Source organism: Myotis lucifugus, unplaced genomic scaffold, assembly GCF_000147115.1.
Source record: "Myotis lucifugus unplaced genomic scaffold, Myoluc2.0 scaffold_256, whole genome shotgun sequence".
NCBI classification, from domain to species: Eukaryota; Metazoa; Chordata; class Mammalia; order Chiroptera; family Vespertilionidae; genus Myotis; species Myotis lucifugus.
The window spans coordinates 649,301-664,497 of NW_005871304.1; the positions used below are offsets into that span (position 1 = coordinate 649,301).

The following is a 15,197-nucleotide window of genomic DNA, read 5'->3' on the forward strand; positions in this document are numbered from 1 at the left end:
GAGATTGTCTCCATTAGGGGCCTTTGATTTTATTCTTGTTTTTCCTTATGAAAGTGGTTATCGGTTCCTTTTTTAACAGCAAAATATGTAGAACTGATGGAAAAACTGACAGCAGTCGTTTCATATTTTATAAAGCCATTCCCGGCTTATAATTTGCCGGTTGGGATGAATCAAGGAACCCTGAAACTCCTGGTGAATGTGCAGCCGATGACTGCAGTCTTGTCTGAGGGCATGTTTAACCATGGGATTTAGCTGCTCTGAGAAGCTGCTGCTGGGGGAGGTAGAAGGGGGGGTCAAGAAATTATATTTCTATCCTTTAGGGCAGGAGTTAATTAGTCAGAAGGGATCTGAGCCCTTTGTGCATCAAATAATCTTTCCTTCGTGTGCCTAGATAGGTGTTTGCTTTTTTGACATCTCTGAAGCTTTCTGTCTAGGTAAAAAAATGACTTGTCCCCTTCCATTTCTCCAAACGCTCAGTGTCTTTGTACCTTGTGCCCAGGATCCCTACCCCCTTTCCATAAAAGCAACCATTGCTACTGAGACTTGACACATCCCTGCCTTAATTTGCTCCTGTCTTTGGAACTGGTATCCAGCAACCCGAGGCAGGCCAGCTACACGACCCAGAGGTATATATCCCTCTCTCTTCTGTGGCGCTGCGCATGATGAAGGAGAAAAAGCACCCCTTTCCAAATGCCACGCATTTCTCCAGCCCCAAAATCTAATTTCTTGCTCCGAGTTAGACTAATAAGTGGGTGTCGGAGGTTAAATTCCAGCACACTAAGGAGGTGCCCATCCTTCACGGAGCCCTAGCATTCTCACCAGGCGTCGTCCGCGTTGTCATGGCTACATGGGCCCTGGACCCCAGAGACAAGAGAGCAGAATTAATGGCAGTCCTGAGTAAAGGATTCCTGTCTTGGCGAGGTTGATGGATTACATTGATGTACCATTTGTCATACTGTAATTGTTCTGGCAAATGTAATACCCACTAGTATAAACATTGTACTGCTTTGCTAATAAAACCCAAAATAGGAAGAGAAAGGATGATACAGTGTTATGCTCACTTAAAGAGACAATGCCTCCTTTCCAAGTTGGAGCCCACTTCTTTCTGAGGCCTCAGCGCCCGACTCCTTCTCCATTCATGTGCATGCAAGTGCTAAGCAGCTGCCCAGCACTCGCTTTCCCTGCATGGGTGGCATGGGATGTGTGTGTAGATATATTCTCTGATACTCTTGGGATTCAATTTCCCTCTTTGTCAACATCTCCCGTGATTCCTCTTCTTGAGGGTTTCATCCAGTTGGGCTGGGGATTACTAGTCAAAATGTCTTTGCATTTCCTGGATGCTACTTGGTGTCTCAGATGGAGCTGTTTGTCCAAATTGACTTGGCAACTAAGGCTCTGCTGTAGTATGACTACTGCCTCCAAGAAGGCTTCTGTGACCAGCCCTGCAGTCTCTGAACGCTCACATCTCTCAGGCTTGTGACAGAGTGAATTCACCACTGCCTGGTGCCTGTATTGCTTTATAATCCCTCCCCTGTAAGATCATGAGGTCCTCCAAGGCTGGGACTGGGTACTGAATGTCTCCCACTCCCACCTCTGCTTATGCCTAAAATGGTGTTTGGCACACAGGAGGTGCTTAATGAATACTCGATGAATTACTGACTTACTAGTTCCCCACTAGGCATGAGGGGCTTAAATAAACAGCCTCATTTGCCCTGTCAGCCTTCCAGAACTCCCAGACATCCACCCTTTTTGAGCCCTCCTTGAGCTGCACTCCATAGGAGCACAGCACACATAATGGGGAGACCGTGTGCACTTCCCTCTCCAGCACTTCTCTGAGAATACCACTGGGTCACAATCTCGTCCTGTTCACCTCTGGCGTCCCAGCATCCCTTTTGAAATCTCTAAATGCTTAAAGATGAATGTGTGAATGAACAAATGAATGAATGAATGCCCTGACTTACCACCACCTCCATGGGTTGAGCTGTGCTTGAATCCCTTTTTGCAGTGTGGAGCTGTTGAAGGCAGCAGTTGGGGGTGAAATTCCTGGGCCTGTGCAAAGATATTTACCCAACTGTCTGAATGTCGGGGGAAATGTGGGCCACGGAAGCAGCTTTTGTCGCTGAGTCAGGCTGTGAATAAGCTGGGTACTGGACTCTCTGGTTATACCGTTTCCCTGTGAAAGATTTCTGTGCCCCTGGAATAAGCAAGGCAGAGTCTTCTGTTGGGATCTTGGGAAAGAATGATGTCGGGGAAGGCCCTGGGAGCAGCTTGGCCTCCATCTTTAATCGCGCCTCGTGACCTTGAGTTTGAGTTCCAGCTCTCCCAAGAGTTCTTCTGAGCCATAAATATTTATCTCTTTGACCACCTTCCCCCAGATTATCAGGGCACGAGGGCCCACACAGGATCTGTGATCTCATATAATGTCTGGCCAGGCTTTGCTGGCTTCCATGTCTTAACATGTGCATTCCTCTCTACCCTTATGGGGTCCAGCCAATGGCCCCAGGGCCCTCTGAGGTTCTGCTCCTGTGAGGAATGCACTCAGCGACAAGTAACTGAAAATGGTGCTTTAAATTCATTAGGTTTACTTTTTATTTTTAAATGGACTTTATTTTTAGAGCTGTTTTAGAATCACAGCAAAATTGAGCAGAACATACAGCAAGTGCACATATGCCCTCTGACCCCCACATATGCGCAGTCTCCCACATCAACATCCCACACCACAGTGGGACATTTGTTACAATCAATGAACCAACATTGACACATCATTATCCAAAGTTCATAGTTTATATTAGAGTTCACTTTTGGTTTTGTACATTCTATAGATTTGGACAAATATATAATGTCATGTATCCATCATTATGGTACCATACAGAGTGTTTTCACTGCCCTAAAAATGCTCTGTGTTCTGCGGATTCATTCATCCCCACCTCCAACCCCTGACAACCACTGATCTTTTTACTCTCTCCAGAGTTTTGCCTTTTCCAAAATGTCAGATAGCTGGAATCATTCAGTATGTAGCCTTTTCAAATGGACTTCTTTCACATAGTAATATGCATTTAAGTTTTCGCCATGTTTTTTCATGGCTTGATAGCTCATTTCTCTTTAGCACTGAATAATATTCCATTGATTGGATGTACCAGAGTTTATTTATTTATTCACCTACTGAAGGACATCTTGGGGGTTTATTTTTCTCACATGACAAAGTTCACAGGTAGGTGATTCTTCTGTCTTTCCATTTCATCATCTTGGCTTTCATCCTCATAGCTGAAAAATGGCCATTCTTCTTCCAACTGGGTCTCATGTCTGTAGGCCAGGAAGGAATAAGAAGGGAATACCAAAGGGACAGAGGGGAAAAGGTTTACATCTAGTGAGAATTCTACCTTTTAATTTGTGAAGCAAAGTCCTCCTTAGGCATATCTAATCTTCATCTCATTGTCCAGAACTCTGGCTACTTGAAGCTGCAAGAGAGGCTGGGAAATCAGACCTTGTAGCTTTCCGGCTTCTGGTTATGGGTTGAATTATGTCTCTTCAAAATTCATGTGTTGGAGTCCTAATCCCCCAGTGAGTGACCTCAGAATGTAGCTGTATTTAGATATAGGTAATTATTTTTCCCTTTAAGGGAATTAAGTTAAAATAAGGTCATTGTATTGAGTCCTAATCCAATAGGACTGGTGTCCTTATAAGAAGAGGAAATTAGGACACAGACATATATGTACAGAGGGAAAACCACATGAAGACATGGGGAAAATCGCATGGAGAATGGCCTCAAAGAAACAGACTTTGCTTATACTTTCATCTGCAACTTGTAGCTTCCAGAATTGTAAGCAAAATAATTTCTGTTGTTTAAGCTGCCCAGTCTGTGGTACTTTGTTATGGCAACCAGAGGGAGTTGGGATAGTTTTGGGTGGGCAATCTGTACTGTTGGCCTCAGATGGATACTCTTATCCCATTTTACAGAAGACTCATCAGAGTCAGAGAGGGTTAGTAACAAGTCTGGTGCTACATAGCTGTCTACATGCTGGCCAGAGTTTTGACTCCAGAATCAGACCTCTAAGTGCCCATTGACAAATGAGTGGATAAATAAAGTGTGGTATATTTATACAATGGAATGCTATTCAGCCTTCAAAAGGAAGGAAATCTCATCACATGTTGTAACATGGATTAACCTGGAGAACCTGGACAAACACTGTATGATTCTATTGTATCAAACTATATGGTTGGTATGTCGAGGAGTCAAATTCATAGAGACGGAAGTAGAATGGTGGTTACCAGGGGCTGGAGAGTTAGTGTTCAATGCATATTGAGTTTCAGTTTTTCAGGATAAATGGTGGTAATGCCACTGAACACTTCTACTGTAAATAATAATAATTAACACAGATTTTTTTATGTAATCCCTAAATGATGCTCTTAATAAGTAGGTAAGGACATTAACAATACCAAGGTTCAGAGAGGTTAAGTCATTTGTTCAAGGTTGCCCAGTTAACCAGTGGCTGAACTAGGCCTTGAATATAGGTCTGTCCAAAACCCAGTCTGTCAACCATACCAACCTAAACTGCCTTAGACTTTGATTAGAGTAAGGTTAAACTTGATACTATTGACATTTTGGGCTGGATAACCCTTTGTTTGGGGGGTCCTGTGCATTGTAGAATGTTTTACAGCATCCCTGGTCTCAATTAGATTCCAGTAGTACGCACCCTTTCCCTAAAGTGAGATGACCAAAAATGTCTCCAGACATTACCAAATGTTCTCCATGAGGCAGAATCACCCTGGTTAGACCCACTGGTTTAACTGGGGGCCTCCTGGTGGCAAAGAGATTGGGCAGTTGCTGCTACTCTCACCAAGGTGGATTTGCCAGCCTGCAGATAGCAGATGTTCGTGCTGCTGCTCATAAGCTTGTGAGTGCTCACATTTTAACGCTACATCAGTCCATGGAAATCAGCTTGTGTGCAAAAGATCATTTGAGGAAAGAGGGGGAGGGGCACAAGTATTTTCCTTGCCCAATGAAAGAATTTTTTCACAGGAGTGTCCTCATTCTCCACATCCCCCCATCCTTAACTTGCCCAAACAGGTTGAACATCCATTTAAACATAAGGCTGGGCACATCCTTACTTGTAGCTTGAATAATGTTTATTTGTAAAATGGCTCATCCTATATAATAAAAGCCTAATATGCTAAGTGTCCGGTCGTCTGGTCGACTGTTCAACCAATCAAAGCGTAATATGCTAATGATATGGTAAGGCCACTCAACTGCTCGCTATGACATGCACTGACCACCAGGGGGCAGATGCTTCAACCGGTAGGTTAGCTTGCTGCTGGGGTCCAGCTGATCGGGACTAAGCTAGACGGGCCGGACACGCCCTCGAGCCCTCCCGCGGTCTCTCCCCGGCTGGCCAACCTCCTGCATCCCTCCCCGGCCCCAATCGTGCACTGGTGGGGTCCCTCAGCCTGGCCTGTGCCCTCTCACAATTCAGGACCCCTCGGGGGATGTCGGAGAGCCAGTTTTGGCCCGATCCCACAGGCCAGGCCAAGGGACCCCTCTGGTGCACGAATTCGTGCACAGGGCCTCTAGTGATAGCATAAAAATGTCCATGCAGGTTTAGGTAGATACATAGTCCCCACACACTGGTTTGAATAGCCTTTCAGTTAAAGGTGTCCAGGAGAACACTTTGTTGGGTGAATAAAGTAAATAGTAGAATGGGATCCCACTTTTGAAAAATACTCCAACAAATGAATATAAAGAAAAGCCCAGAAGGGTGGACTCCAGAGTGTTCCAGTGGTTTTGTTTACAGCTGTATCTCCTGGCCCTGGCATACAGTAGGTGCTTAATCATTATTTGTTGATAGCTGAATGCAAAGTGGAAAGATAGAGCTGTCCAACTTTTTTCTTTGTGTGCTTCTCTGTCCATTGAAGTTTTTTTTATAATGAGCATATATTAACTTTGTGGTTAAAGGGGGGGAAAACATTTACCCTCAAAGAAAGGAAATTTAAAAAGAAACAGAATCACGTCTTGAACTTGCCTAGCTCTTCCTTCTACAGAGCTCAAAACCTGTGTTCCTATCTTGCCAGAGCCACACAAAGAAATGAAGCTGGTGTTTTATGGTCCTTGTTCAATCATGCATTGATAACATTGGACTCCCGCAGAAAACTGCTTCTTTCTCTCACTTTGGATTTTCCCTTGGGCTTTGGAGGGAAAATACACCAACAGACAGCGGACAGGAAGGGAGTAGGGGCTTGGAAAATTCAGTCTTGCTGCTGCCCCTGGCAGAAGGCAGAGGGCTGTGGGCCAAATGACCTCTTCGTAGGGAGGGAACTCCCACTCCTGTGATTTCCTCCTACTGTGGCTTTGAGATCCTTCCAGAGCTGCCCGAGCTCTGGGAAAAGCTTGGGTGCGTGTGAAGGTCAGAGAGGAAAAATATGGACTAGATTATTTGGGGAGAGGGGAGAGCAAGTTTCAAGACCACAAGGATACATTGATGGAGGAGGGAGAAGAAACTCCCTCACACCAGCCTTCTGATTTCTAAATATTCCAAAGGCCTTTGAGTTTGTACAATCGCATCTCAAATGTGTTTTAAAGTTTACAGCTGACCCGATTCATAGAAAAAGATAAACACCCTTCTTATGTTTGGAGTCATATGTAATTTTTATCTCTTGACCTTTAAATGTAAGCAGCAGTAAAATGAAGAACTATTGCAGTCATTTAACACTCTGGCTGTACTAACTGGTTCCTGCCTGAGAACCGTGGTTTTAAATTGGCTAATGCAGAATACTTGCAGAGCTAATAATAATTCAGATTACTCCTGTCAGCTATTCCAGTTTCATGGGTAATTTAGTAGTTGAATAAATTTTTAAAAAAATTCATTCGTTACCATGCACTGTTATGAATCAGTAGATGGTTTACCATTGGCAGCAGTAACTGTAAGAAGATTTAAATTGCTACTGAAAAGGATTTGAGTGAAGGTAATGTTTTATAATGTTCTAAGCCATATGCACTACTTTCAGGCCTCATCAGTTTTACATTGATTCCTAGTGAAGTGTTTAATTGCATCATGAATGCAATATAATTCAGTTCTTTCTGCTAATATGGTATATATCTCAAAGTGATATACAGCACTGACAGGGAGAATTCACAGTTTCATCTGGATTTGGGAGGGCATTGAGAATTGGGCGCCTACTGGATGCATGGAGGGCAGGTGCAGGGGGAAGGCTAAATGTTAGTGTCACCTTGCTGAAACTGGGGGCTGTGGGGTGTCATGAGTGTGTGTGGGGAGAAGTAGACTGTGTCATGAGTTCTCAATGCTGACAGACAGCCAGAGAAGGGTCTGGTGCTATTGGCCTCCCCTAGAAGGGCAGGGAGATCTCTTAGCTGGCTGAGAAGTAGAAGGCTGGTCAGGCCCGCTCCCACCATCAAATGCTCATGGATTGGGTCTGGCTATCTCACTGGCCATTTCCAAATGATTATCGAGAATTGGGCTTTCTGTTGTCATTTGTTTAGTCATTCAATGGATATTTATTGAGCACCTAAGAAAATGGTGGTGGGGTGGGCAAACATTTCTCTTGCCTTTTCTTCTCTGCATTTCACAAAGCAACTCAAGGTGCAGGGGTTCTTGCTGAGGTAAGCCCCTGGATTTTGTTTTAAGAGGTTTCTCTGCCTACCATCCTTCCAGGTCAATGGAGGCATCTTTCCAAATTGCAGCATGTAAAAGCAAAACTCATTCTTTCTGGCATTCATTCATTTATTCAATTACTTATTCATTCAACAAATTAGTATTACAAGTTGTGCACTGTTCTGGTTTCTGGGGATATAGTGGTGGAAAGATATGCCTGACCTCATGGAGCTTTTATGCTAGTGGGGACAGATAGACCATAAGCAGATACATAATTAAGAACACAGATTAGCTTCAGATACTAGTAATGGCCGCATCCCAGTAGGATCCACTTGATAGCTTGTTTCCTGCTTTTAAAAAAGTGTGTCTTAGTGTGTTCATTTGCTCAGGTCGCCATAACAAAGTACCACTGACTGGGGCTTAACCAATAGAAGTTTATTTTCTTGCAGTTGTGGAGGCTTCAAGTCAAAAGCAAGGTGTCATCAAGGTTGGTTTCTTGAGGGCTCTCTCCTTGGCGAGGAGAAGGCCGTCTTCGTGTTCACAAGGCATTTTTCTTCTATGCTAACTGTATCCTATTTCTCCTTTTTATAAAGACACCAGTCTTATTGAATCGGGGCCCAACAAATGATGTCATTTTAACTTCATTACCTCAATTTATCTCCAAAAAGAGATATGTCCATTCTGAAGTCCTGGGGGGGTTGGACTCCAACATATAAATTTAGGGGGCACAATTCAGCCCATAACACCCTGTGTAGAGAGAGAGTGTGAATGTGTACATGCGTATGCGTGTATGTGTGTGTGTGTGTGTGTGTGTGTGTGTGTGTGTGATTGTAGCAGGGTAGTTCGGTGCTCTCAGTGAAAGGAACAAGAAAACAGTGTTAAATGCACTCTAATCAGAGTGCTCTTTCTCTCGACTGTAACGTCTGATGTGAAAGTCAGACTTGCTTGTCACGTCAATCCCTTCTCCAGCAGGACCTTAAAATCAGAGTTCACGCATTTTCAGATATCTGATTGTCATGCAGCCACGAAGCAGAAGCCCGGGGACCCAGGGCTCCCCCCTCAGCCTGGCGCCTTGATGTAATCAGAGCCTCCTTTTTATCCCTACTCTCGAGGAAGGCCAGCCAGGCCACCTTTTTGATCATTGTAACCTTGATACAGAAGAATAATTTATCCATGCCCCGGATGAGGAAATTGCAAAATATTATTTATGAAGGTGAACTGACGCATTGTAATTCTGGCCCTGCATTTCTGGATGCAGCTGGCCAGAATAGGGAGATGCAGCTGGTGTTTGATGATAAAATGGGACATGGTCCCCATGAGATGGAGGTATTGGGAGAGCATGGAATCAGGGGTCCCTCAGTTTCCAGGGAATGAATTATTCCAGAAGCTGACCCACACTGCCCTTCCATGACTCCCAGTCAGAAGTAGGAGCAGAAAAGGCTCCAGGGAAATAGAGAGACTCTGATGAACACTAGTTTGGGGAAAGATATGGAGGCCTTCCTTTGAGGATTGTGGTCTTGGGAGGTTGTATAGTACAGTGGTTATCAGCCCTGACTTTGGAGCCAGCCAGCCTGGAGTGTGAGTCCTGGTTCTGTTGCTTCCTATGTAGTGGGTGACATTAAGCAAATTAGGTCACTTTTGAACCTCAATTTGTTCATCTGTACAATGGAAATAATAACAAATCTACCCAAGAACTGCCTCGAGACTAACATGAAATAAGATGGATAAAATGTACTTGTCTGGTCAACAGGCCCAACTCCTTACCGAGGTAGCAGTTAAGTTGAGTGATAGGAATGCAGCTCTGTATCGAGATTGCTTGGCCTGGCTTCCCAGCTCTATTCCTCAACTGGCTGTGTGACTTTGAACGAATCACTTCACTTCTCTGAGCCTCCATTTTCCTCATCTGTCAAACAGGCATAAAAATGGTTCCTACTTCATAGGATCCTCTTGAGAGTTAAATGAATGAATGGAAGGAAAGTGTTTACCAGTTACCTGTCTCACAGTAAATGCTCAGTAAATGTTGGCCATTAATATTAACTTCCTAGTATAGTTCTTAGCAGTCTTCCTTTCAAGAAGCTGTTCCCAACCTTGACTCAGATCTGCCAACACTGTCCTATTGAACAACACACTTAATTTTAAAATCCAAAAAGAATTGCAATTCTTGTGTTTTGAAATTTCTTCTAAGCATTGAGAAGTCCCTGAAAGGGGACAGGATGTATATTTCCTGGGAGGGCCCATTCTAGCATCTGTCCGCCACAGGAGAGATGGCAGACCCCCAACATCTCTGATCACCCAATTCACCAAACGGATACACCAACTCCTGAAAACATCACCACACTCTCTCAGGCACCAGCCAGAAAGTTCAGCAGTAAATGTTTTGCAGCCTCTCACCAATTTGGGGTGCTAGTGAATTAGTGTTTGGTATTGAATTAGTATTCATTTTCTCTAATATGATATAAAAGTATAATCACATTAGTGACTTTTATAGGACATTAGATTATACATTTGGAGCACGTGCCTGCCTCAAGCAGCTTTAAAAATTAAAAATAAAAACAGCCAGCAACAATAACAACTGAACCGTCTTCCCCCCTGGCTCATGAGCCCTGGCTTTTTCAGCTGGGCTGCAGCAACCTGGGTAGAAAATTCTCTGCTCTCTGCCTGCTGGTCCCTACAGGGAAAGAATTTTCATTCCACCGACCTGATTTGTGAAGCATTGAATTTAAGACCTTAATAGTCGTTCCAAATGAATGTTTCTTTAATCCCGGGGCAGAAACGTAGGCTGTGGTTGAGATGTAATTAATAGCACTAATTACTCTTCTCTCCCTCCATCTCCTTTTCCTCCTGCCATCAACCCCGTTCCCCAAGAAACCTTGCGAAAGCACCAGAAATATTCACCTTTTGCTTCAAGATGTCCCTGAACAGAGAAACCAGTCACCAAACCCAGAGCCCACCCCAACTTACCTGGCCCCCCGGTCTCCCTGTTGGGAAATATTTTCCCTCTACCTCCCAGTGGTTCCTCCAGTTCTGGGTCTCCTGGGCTTTCCAGGAGTTTAGATTTTCTAGAACCTGTTTCCAACTATCTTGGTGACTCCGAGTTGTGAATGGTGATGTCCTAAGGAAGCAGCAATATATGGCAGTGATGGCGAACCTTTTGAGCTCGGCGTGTCAGCATTTTGAAAAACCCTAACTTAACTCTGGTGCCGTGTCACATATAGAAATTTTTTGATATTTGCAACCATAGTAAAACAAAGATTTATATTTTTGATATTTATTTTATATATTTAAATGCCATTTAACAAAGAAAAATCAACCAAAAAAATGAGTTCGAGTGTCACCTCTGACACGTGTGTCATAGGTTCGCCATCACTGATATATGACCTGATTTTCCTGAGCATCTTTTTCTACCGTGCAGCCTCACTGATGCATTGGTTCAAACATGTGTGAAGTTCCTCACGGGCTCCCTAAGGTCCCTGCCAGCAGATGTCCAACACTGAGGGAACCCAACAATAGCCCTGCTGGGTTCGAAGCTCAAACCATTTTCCACTACAAAATGTAAAGGACTGCAAGGTTTTCTACACATAATGAAAGGCAACTGGTTGAGAGAGCTAAAATGATTTATTTGTACACTGTCTCATTCCCAAATAATTAGAGGTGTGTAGACCCGCCCAAACTTTGAAAGTAGGTTGCATCTGGCAGGCCAACTCCAACAATTCAGGCTTACTGGAGTACCACATTGAGAAGGATCCTCAGACCACATTTTAGATCAGCAAATGAGTCTCATTCAGTCAACAAACATTTGATGTGCCAGGTACTGGGGCCACTGCCTTGAATTGGGCCACAAAATCCCTCCCCTAAAGGAATTCTCATTCTAGTCAAGAGAGGCTGATGGTGGATTCCAGCAAGGCCAGCTCATGCAGGCTTGGGCACAGGATTAGTCCTTCTTTACCACTGTGGGTGTCTGGGTGTCTGGGCTTGCACACGTGTGTCGCCTGTCTTGGGAGGGTTGCTCTGGGGTCTGAGAGCTCATGTGACTGGAGTGTGGAGGGGCTGGGAGATGCAGGTGGAGAGCAGGGTGACAGGACGCTTTGGCCACATGAGGGGGGCCCAGGTTTTTGACTCAGTGCCCAGGGAGCTGATGGAGGAGTATAAATAGAGCAAAGTTCTCCTATAGCATTGTCGGGGTCCCTGTGAAACCATGTTATGGGGGCAAGTGGGTGGCCTGGAGGAGGCTGGGTAGTGGCAGAGGATGGCTTGGGCTTCCTAGACGAGGAGCCGATGGGCCTCGTTTAATGTGGCAGAATGGAATGAATGGAAATGCCTCCCAGACTCCTGGCCTGAGCATCTGGGTAGATATGGTGCTGCTTCTTGAGAGGGGGCAGAAGCTGGGAGGAAGTGGGGAGCAGGCTGTAGCGCAGGGTTCCTGTTGGCCACAGGAAATCTAAAGCGGCTTTGGCCTCCCGGAAGGAATGTCAGGTCTGCAGTGGGTGTACAAGTGGATCTCAGAGTCCTATGGGCTGAAGGTAAGACCTGGGCAAGACTCCCCGGGGACTCAGCCACGTCCTTTTCTTGGCTCTGAGGCCCTGAGCCAGAGCACTGAGGGCCCCCCATCAGTTATCCCAGCCCAGGCCATGAGCATTAATGTTAGAAACCTATTAGAAGGATGTCTCCTCTGGGGACCCAACCCAAAACCACAGCAGCAAGGAGCTGCATAGAGTTTGGGTGTTTGCAGGGCTGGCTCCCCCAACATTGGGACCCTGGAACATTGGATCACCTCACCAGCGGCTGGGACAGGCTTCCCAAAGGCCAGTTCATGTCACCTTTAGCTCAGAAAATAAGGGTACATTGCATTGCTGAGACAATAATCTCTTGCATGTCTTGGTTGATGGTAATCTTAAAAAAGCTAAAATTGAGCATTTTACTGTGTTGACCCTTAACCGCCCACAGGCTCAGTTAATTCTCACAGCAACCCAAGAGGCAAGTTTCATAATGATTCCCATTGTGTAGATAAGAAAACTGAGGCTCGCTGTAACCGGTTTGGCTCAGTGGATAGAGCGTCGGCCTGCGGACTGAAAGGTCCCAGGTTCGATTCCGGTCAAGGGCATGTACCTTGGTTGCGGGCACATCTCCAGTAGGAAGTGTGCAGGAGGCAGCTGATCGATGTTTCTCTCTCATCGATGTTTCTAACTCTCTATCTCTCTCCCTTCCTCTCTGTAAAAAATCAATAAAATATTTTTTTTTTTTAAAAAGAAAACTGAGGCTCAGTGAAATAGCTGTTGTGCAGCAGTGTAGTACAGACAGGATTTGAAGCCAGGCCAGTCTAACTACAAAGCCCCATTCTCTTAGTGTTCACATTCTATGCCAAATGCTTGCTATATTTTGTCTCTTTTTTTAAAATATATTTTTTATTGATTTATACAGAGAGTAAGAGAGAGGGATAGAGAGTTAGAAACATTGATGAGAGAGAAACATCGATCAGCTGCCTCCTATACAGTCCCTACTGGGGATGTGCCCACAATCAAGGTACATGCCCTTGACTGGAATCGAACCTGGGACCCTAGAGTCCGCAGGCCGACGCTCTATCCACTGAGCCAAACCAGTCAGGGCTATATATATTTTGTCTCTTAAAGTCACAACTACCCTTCATAGGGTGTTTCCATTACAACCATTTTTATAGACAAGGAAACTAAGGCTCAGAGAGAGGAAATGCCTTGGGGTCACACAACTGGTAAGTTGCAGCACCAGACTTTGAACCCAGACCCATGGGGAAGCCCTGAACTCTCTTTTGGAAATGAGCATGCTCCTGGCTACTATTCACTGCCTCCCTGGACTGGCAGTAAAAGTCTGTTACCCCCTCAGTGACCCACCAGGGGCAGAAGATGGGACTCTTATCTTCAGTGCTGTCCTAGCAGCTTCCTAGGCAAGGCTTTGCAAATTAATGAGAAACATCAGAGGCTTATAGTCTTCTTGGAGCTCTGTGGCCAAACCCAGTGAGAGCCTGTTCTGAGAGAGGTGGGTTTATCAGTAGAGCCTGTGCCTGGAGCTGGTGCTCATATTGGACTTGTGTGGCATTAAAGCCCCCACTTCTGGGATGTGCAGCCTTGGTTAGCTCATGGGGTTTGGTCCACCCTGTCCACCGGGTAATCCTGATGGCTCCCTGGGACAGCTCTGTCCATCACAGCACTGATAGACAGCACTAAACAACGCAATAGCAGAGGGAGCCGTATAGGATTCACTACTTTGCTTCAGCAAATGTGTATGTGTGTTTCTTGAACCAGTAGTTGGAAAATCACACCCTGATTTAGACACCTACTTACTGAAGCTTCCTGAAGACCCTTGTTTGATTAGTAGAGCTGTTATAATTATGGGATTTGGGGTCAAGCTGCTGAATTTTAGTTTCATCTGTGCTGCTCGCTGCCTGACCTTGAGTTGAGTGTGCTTAACCTCTTCACTCTTCAGTTTCCCCGCCTCATAGCATTGTTGTAAGAAGCAAACGAGTGCCTAGAACTGTATTTGACATACAGTGTGTATGTTAGTTTAGCTAAGTGTTATTACTGCTATTATTGCTGTCTAAAATCGTTTTTTCTGAAAATGGCCAGATAGTAAACATTTTATGCTTGACGGGCCACATGGTTTCTGTTGTAACCACTCAACTCCTGCTGTTGTAACAGGAAAGCAACCATGGAAAATATGTACTTGAATGAATGTGGTTGTGTTCCAATAAAACTTGCCTATGTTCTTACATGAACATGGTGGGTGGGGAAAGAAGAGTCCTTTTCTTCTGGGAGAGTGTGACCCTGGGGCTGCCGGCAACCAGTTTCCCAGATTACTGAAAGAGCTAGCCATGGCGAGAGAGAATGAGGACAATCAGGGAAGCAGAAACAAAAGTGAGAGATCAAACTCTGTCCATATTGTTTGAGCTGCTGGATCAAGCCATGCCTGAAGCTACCCCTGCACTATTAAGATATAAGCAATGGTTTCCTTTTTATGCTTAAGCTACCTTGAGTTGGGAGTCTGCTGCTTATAGTCAAGAGTGCTGAATAATATTAGCCTTCTCCCTGTCATTGCCTCTCTGCTCCTCATTGTTTTGGGGATTTATAGAACCTTGAAACACAGAGGAATGAATGTAGGGCTCCCACAAGCAATTGGGGGATTTGAATGTTTGGGATTTAGACCTTCTCTACTTAAAGTGTAGTTCACCATGGACTATTCTATTAGCATCACTCGAATGCCTGATGAAATGCTGGGACACAGCCCCACGCTGGACGTCCAGAATCAGAATCTGTGCTTAGACAAGACCTCGGGTCATTCTTGTGAACATTAGAGTTTAAGAAGCTGAGAGGATGTGTAGATGCAGCCAACAGGGCCCCTGTGTCATGAGGGGCTATTTATGGAGGTGAGGACATAGGGAATGTGGGTCTTTCAGCTGTTTTATTAGGGAAGCATGTGGTTTCACCTGTCTGGAGTGGGGAAGAGGCGCGTCTCTCACTGCCTGGGAAAAGAGAAGTGGGAAGGTCACCGAGGTCACAGCAGATAGGATGACAGGAGGGCCTGTAGAGCCAAACCAGAGTGACTTGCTGGGAAAGTGGCCTCCAG

The 15,197-nt window shown here is 45.0% G+C and overlaps 1 protein-coding gene across 1 annotated transcript in view; it reads left to right on the plus strand.

Moving 5' to 3' along the window:
* Positions 1-12,070: 12,070 nt before the first annotated feature.
* Positions 12,071-15,197, plus strand: part of CUX2 (cut like homeobox 2) — a 118,881-nt gene continuing 115,754 nt past the window's right edge. The window contains exon 1 of the mRNA XM_023762686.1: positions 12,071-12,124. Within this exon, the coding sequence (XP_023618454.1) occupies positions 12,071-12,124 (54 nt within the window). The remainder of the gene's footprint in view (positions 12,125-15,197) is intronic.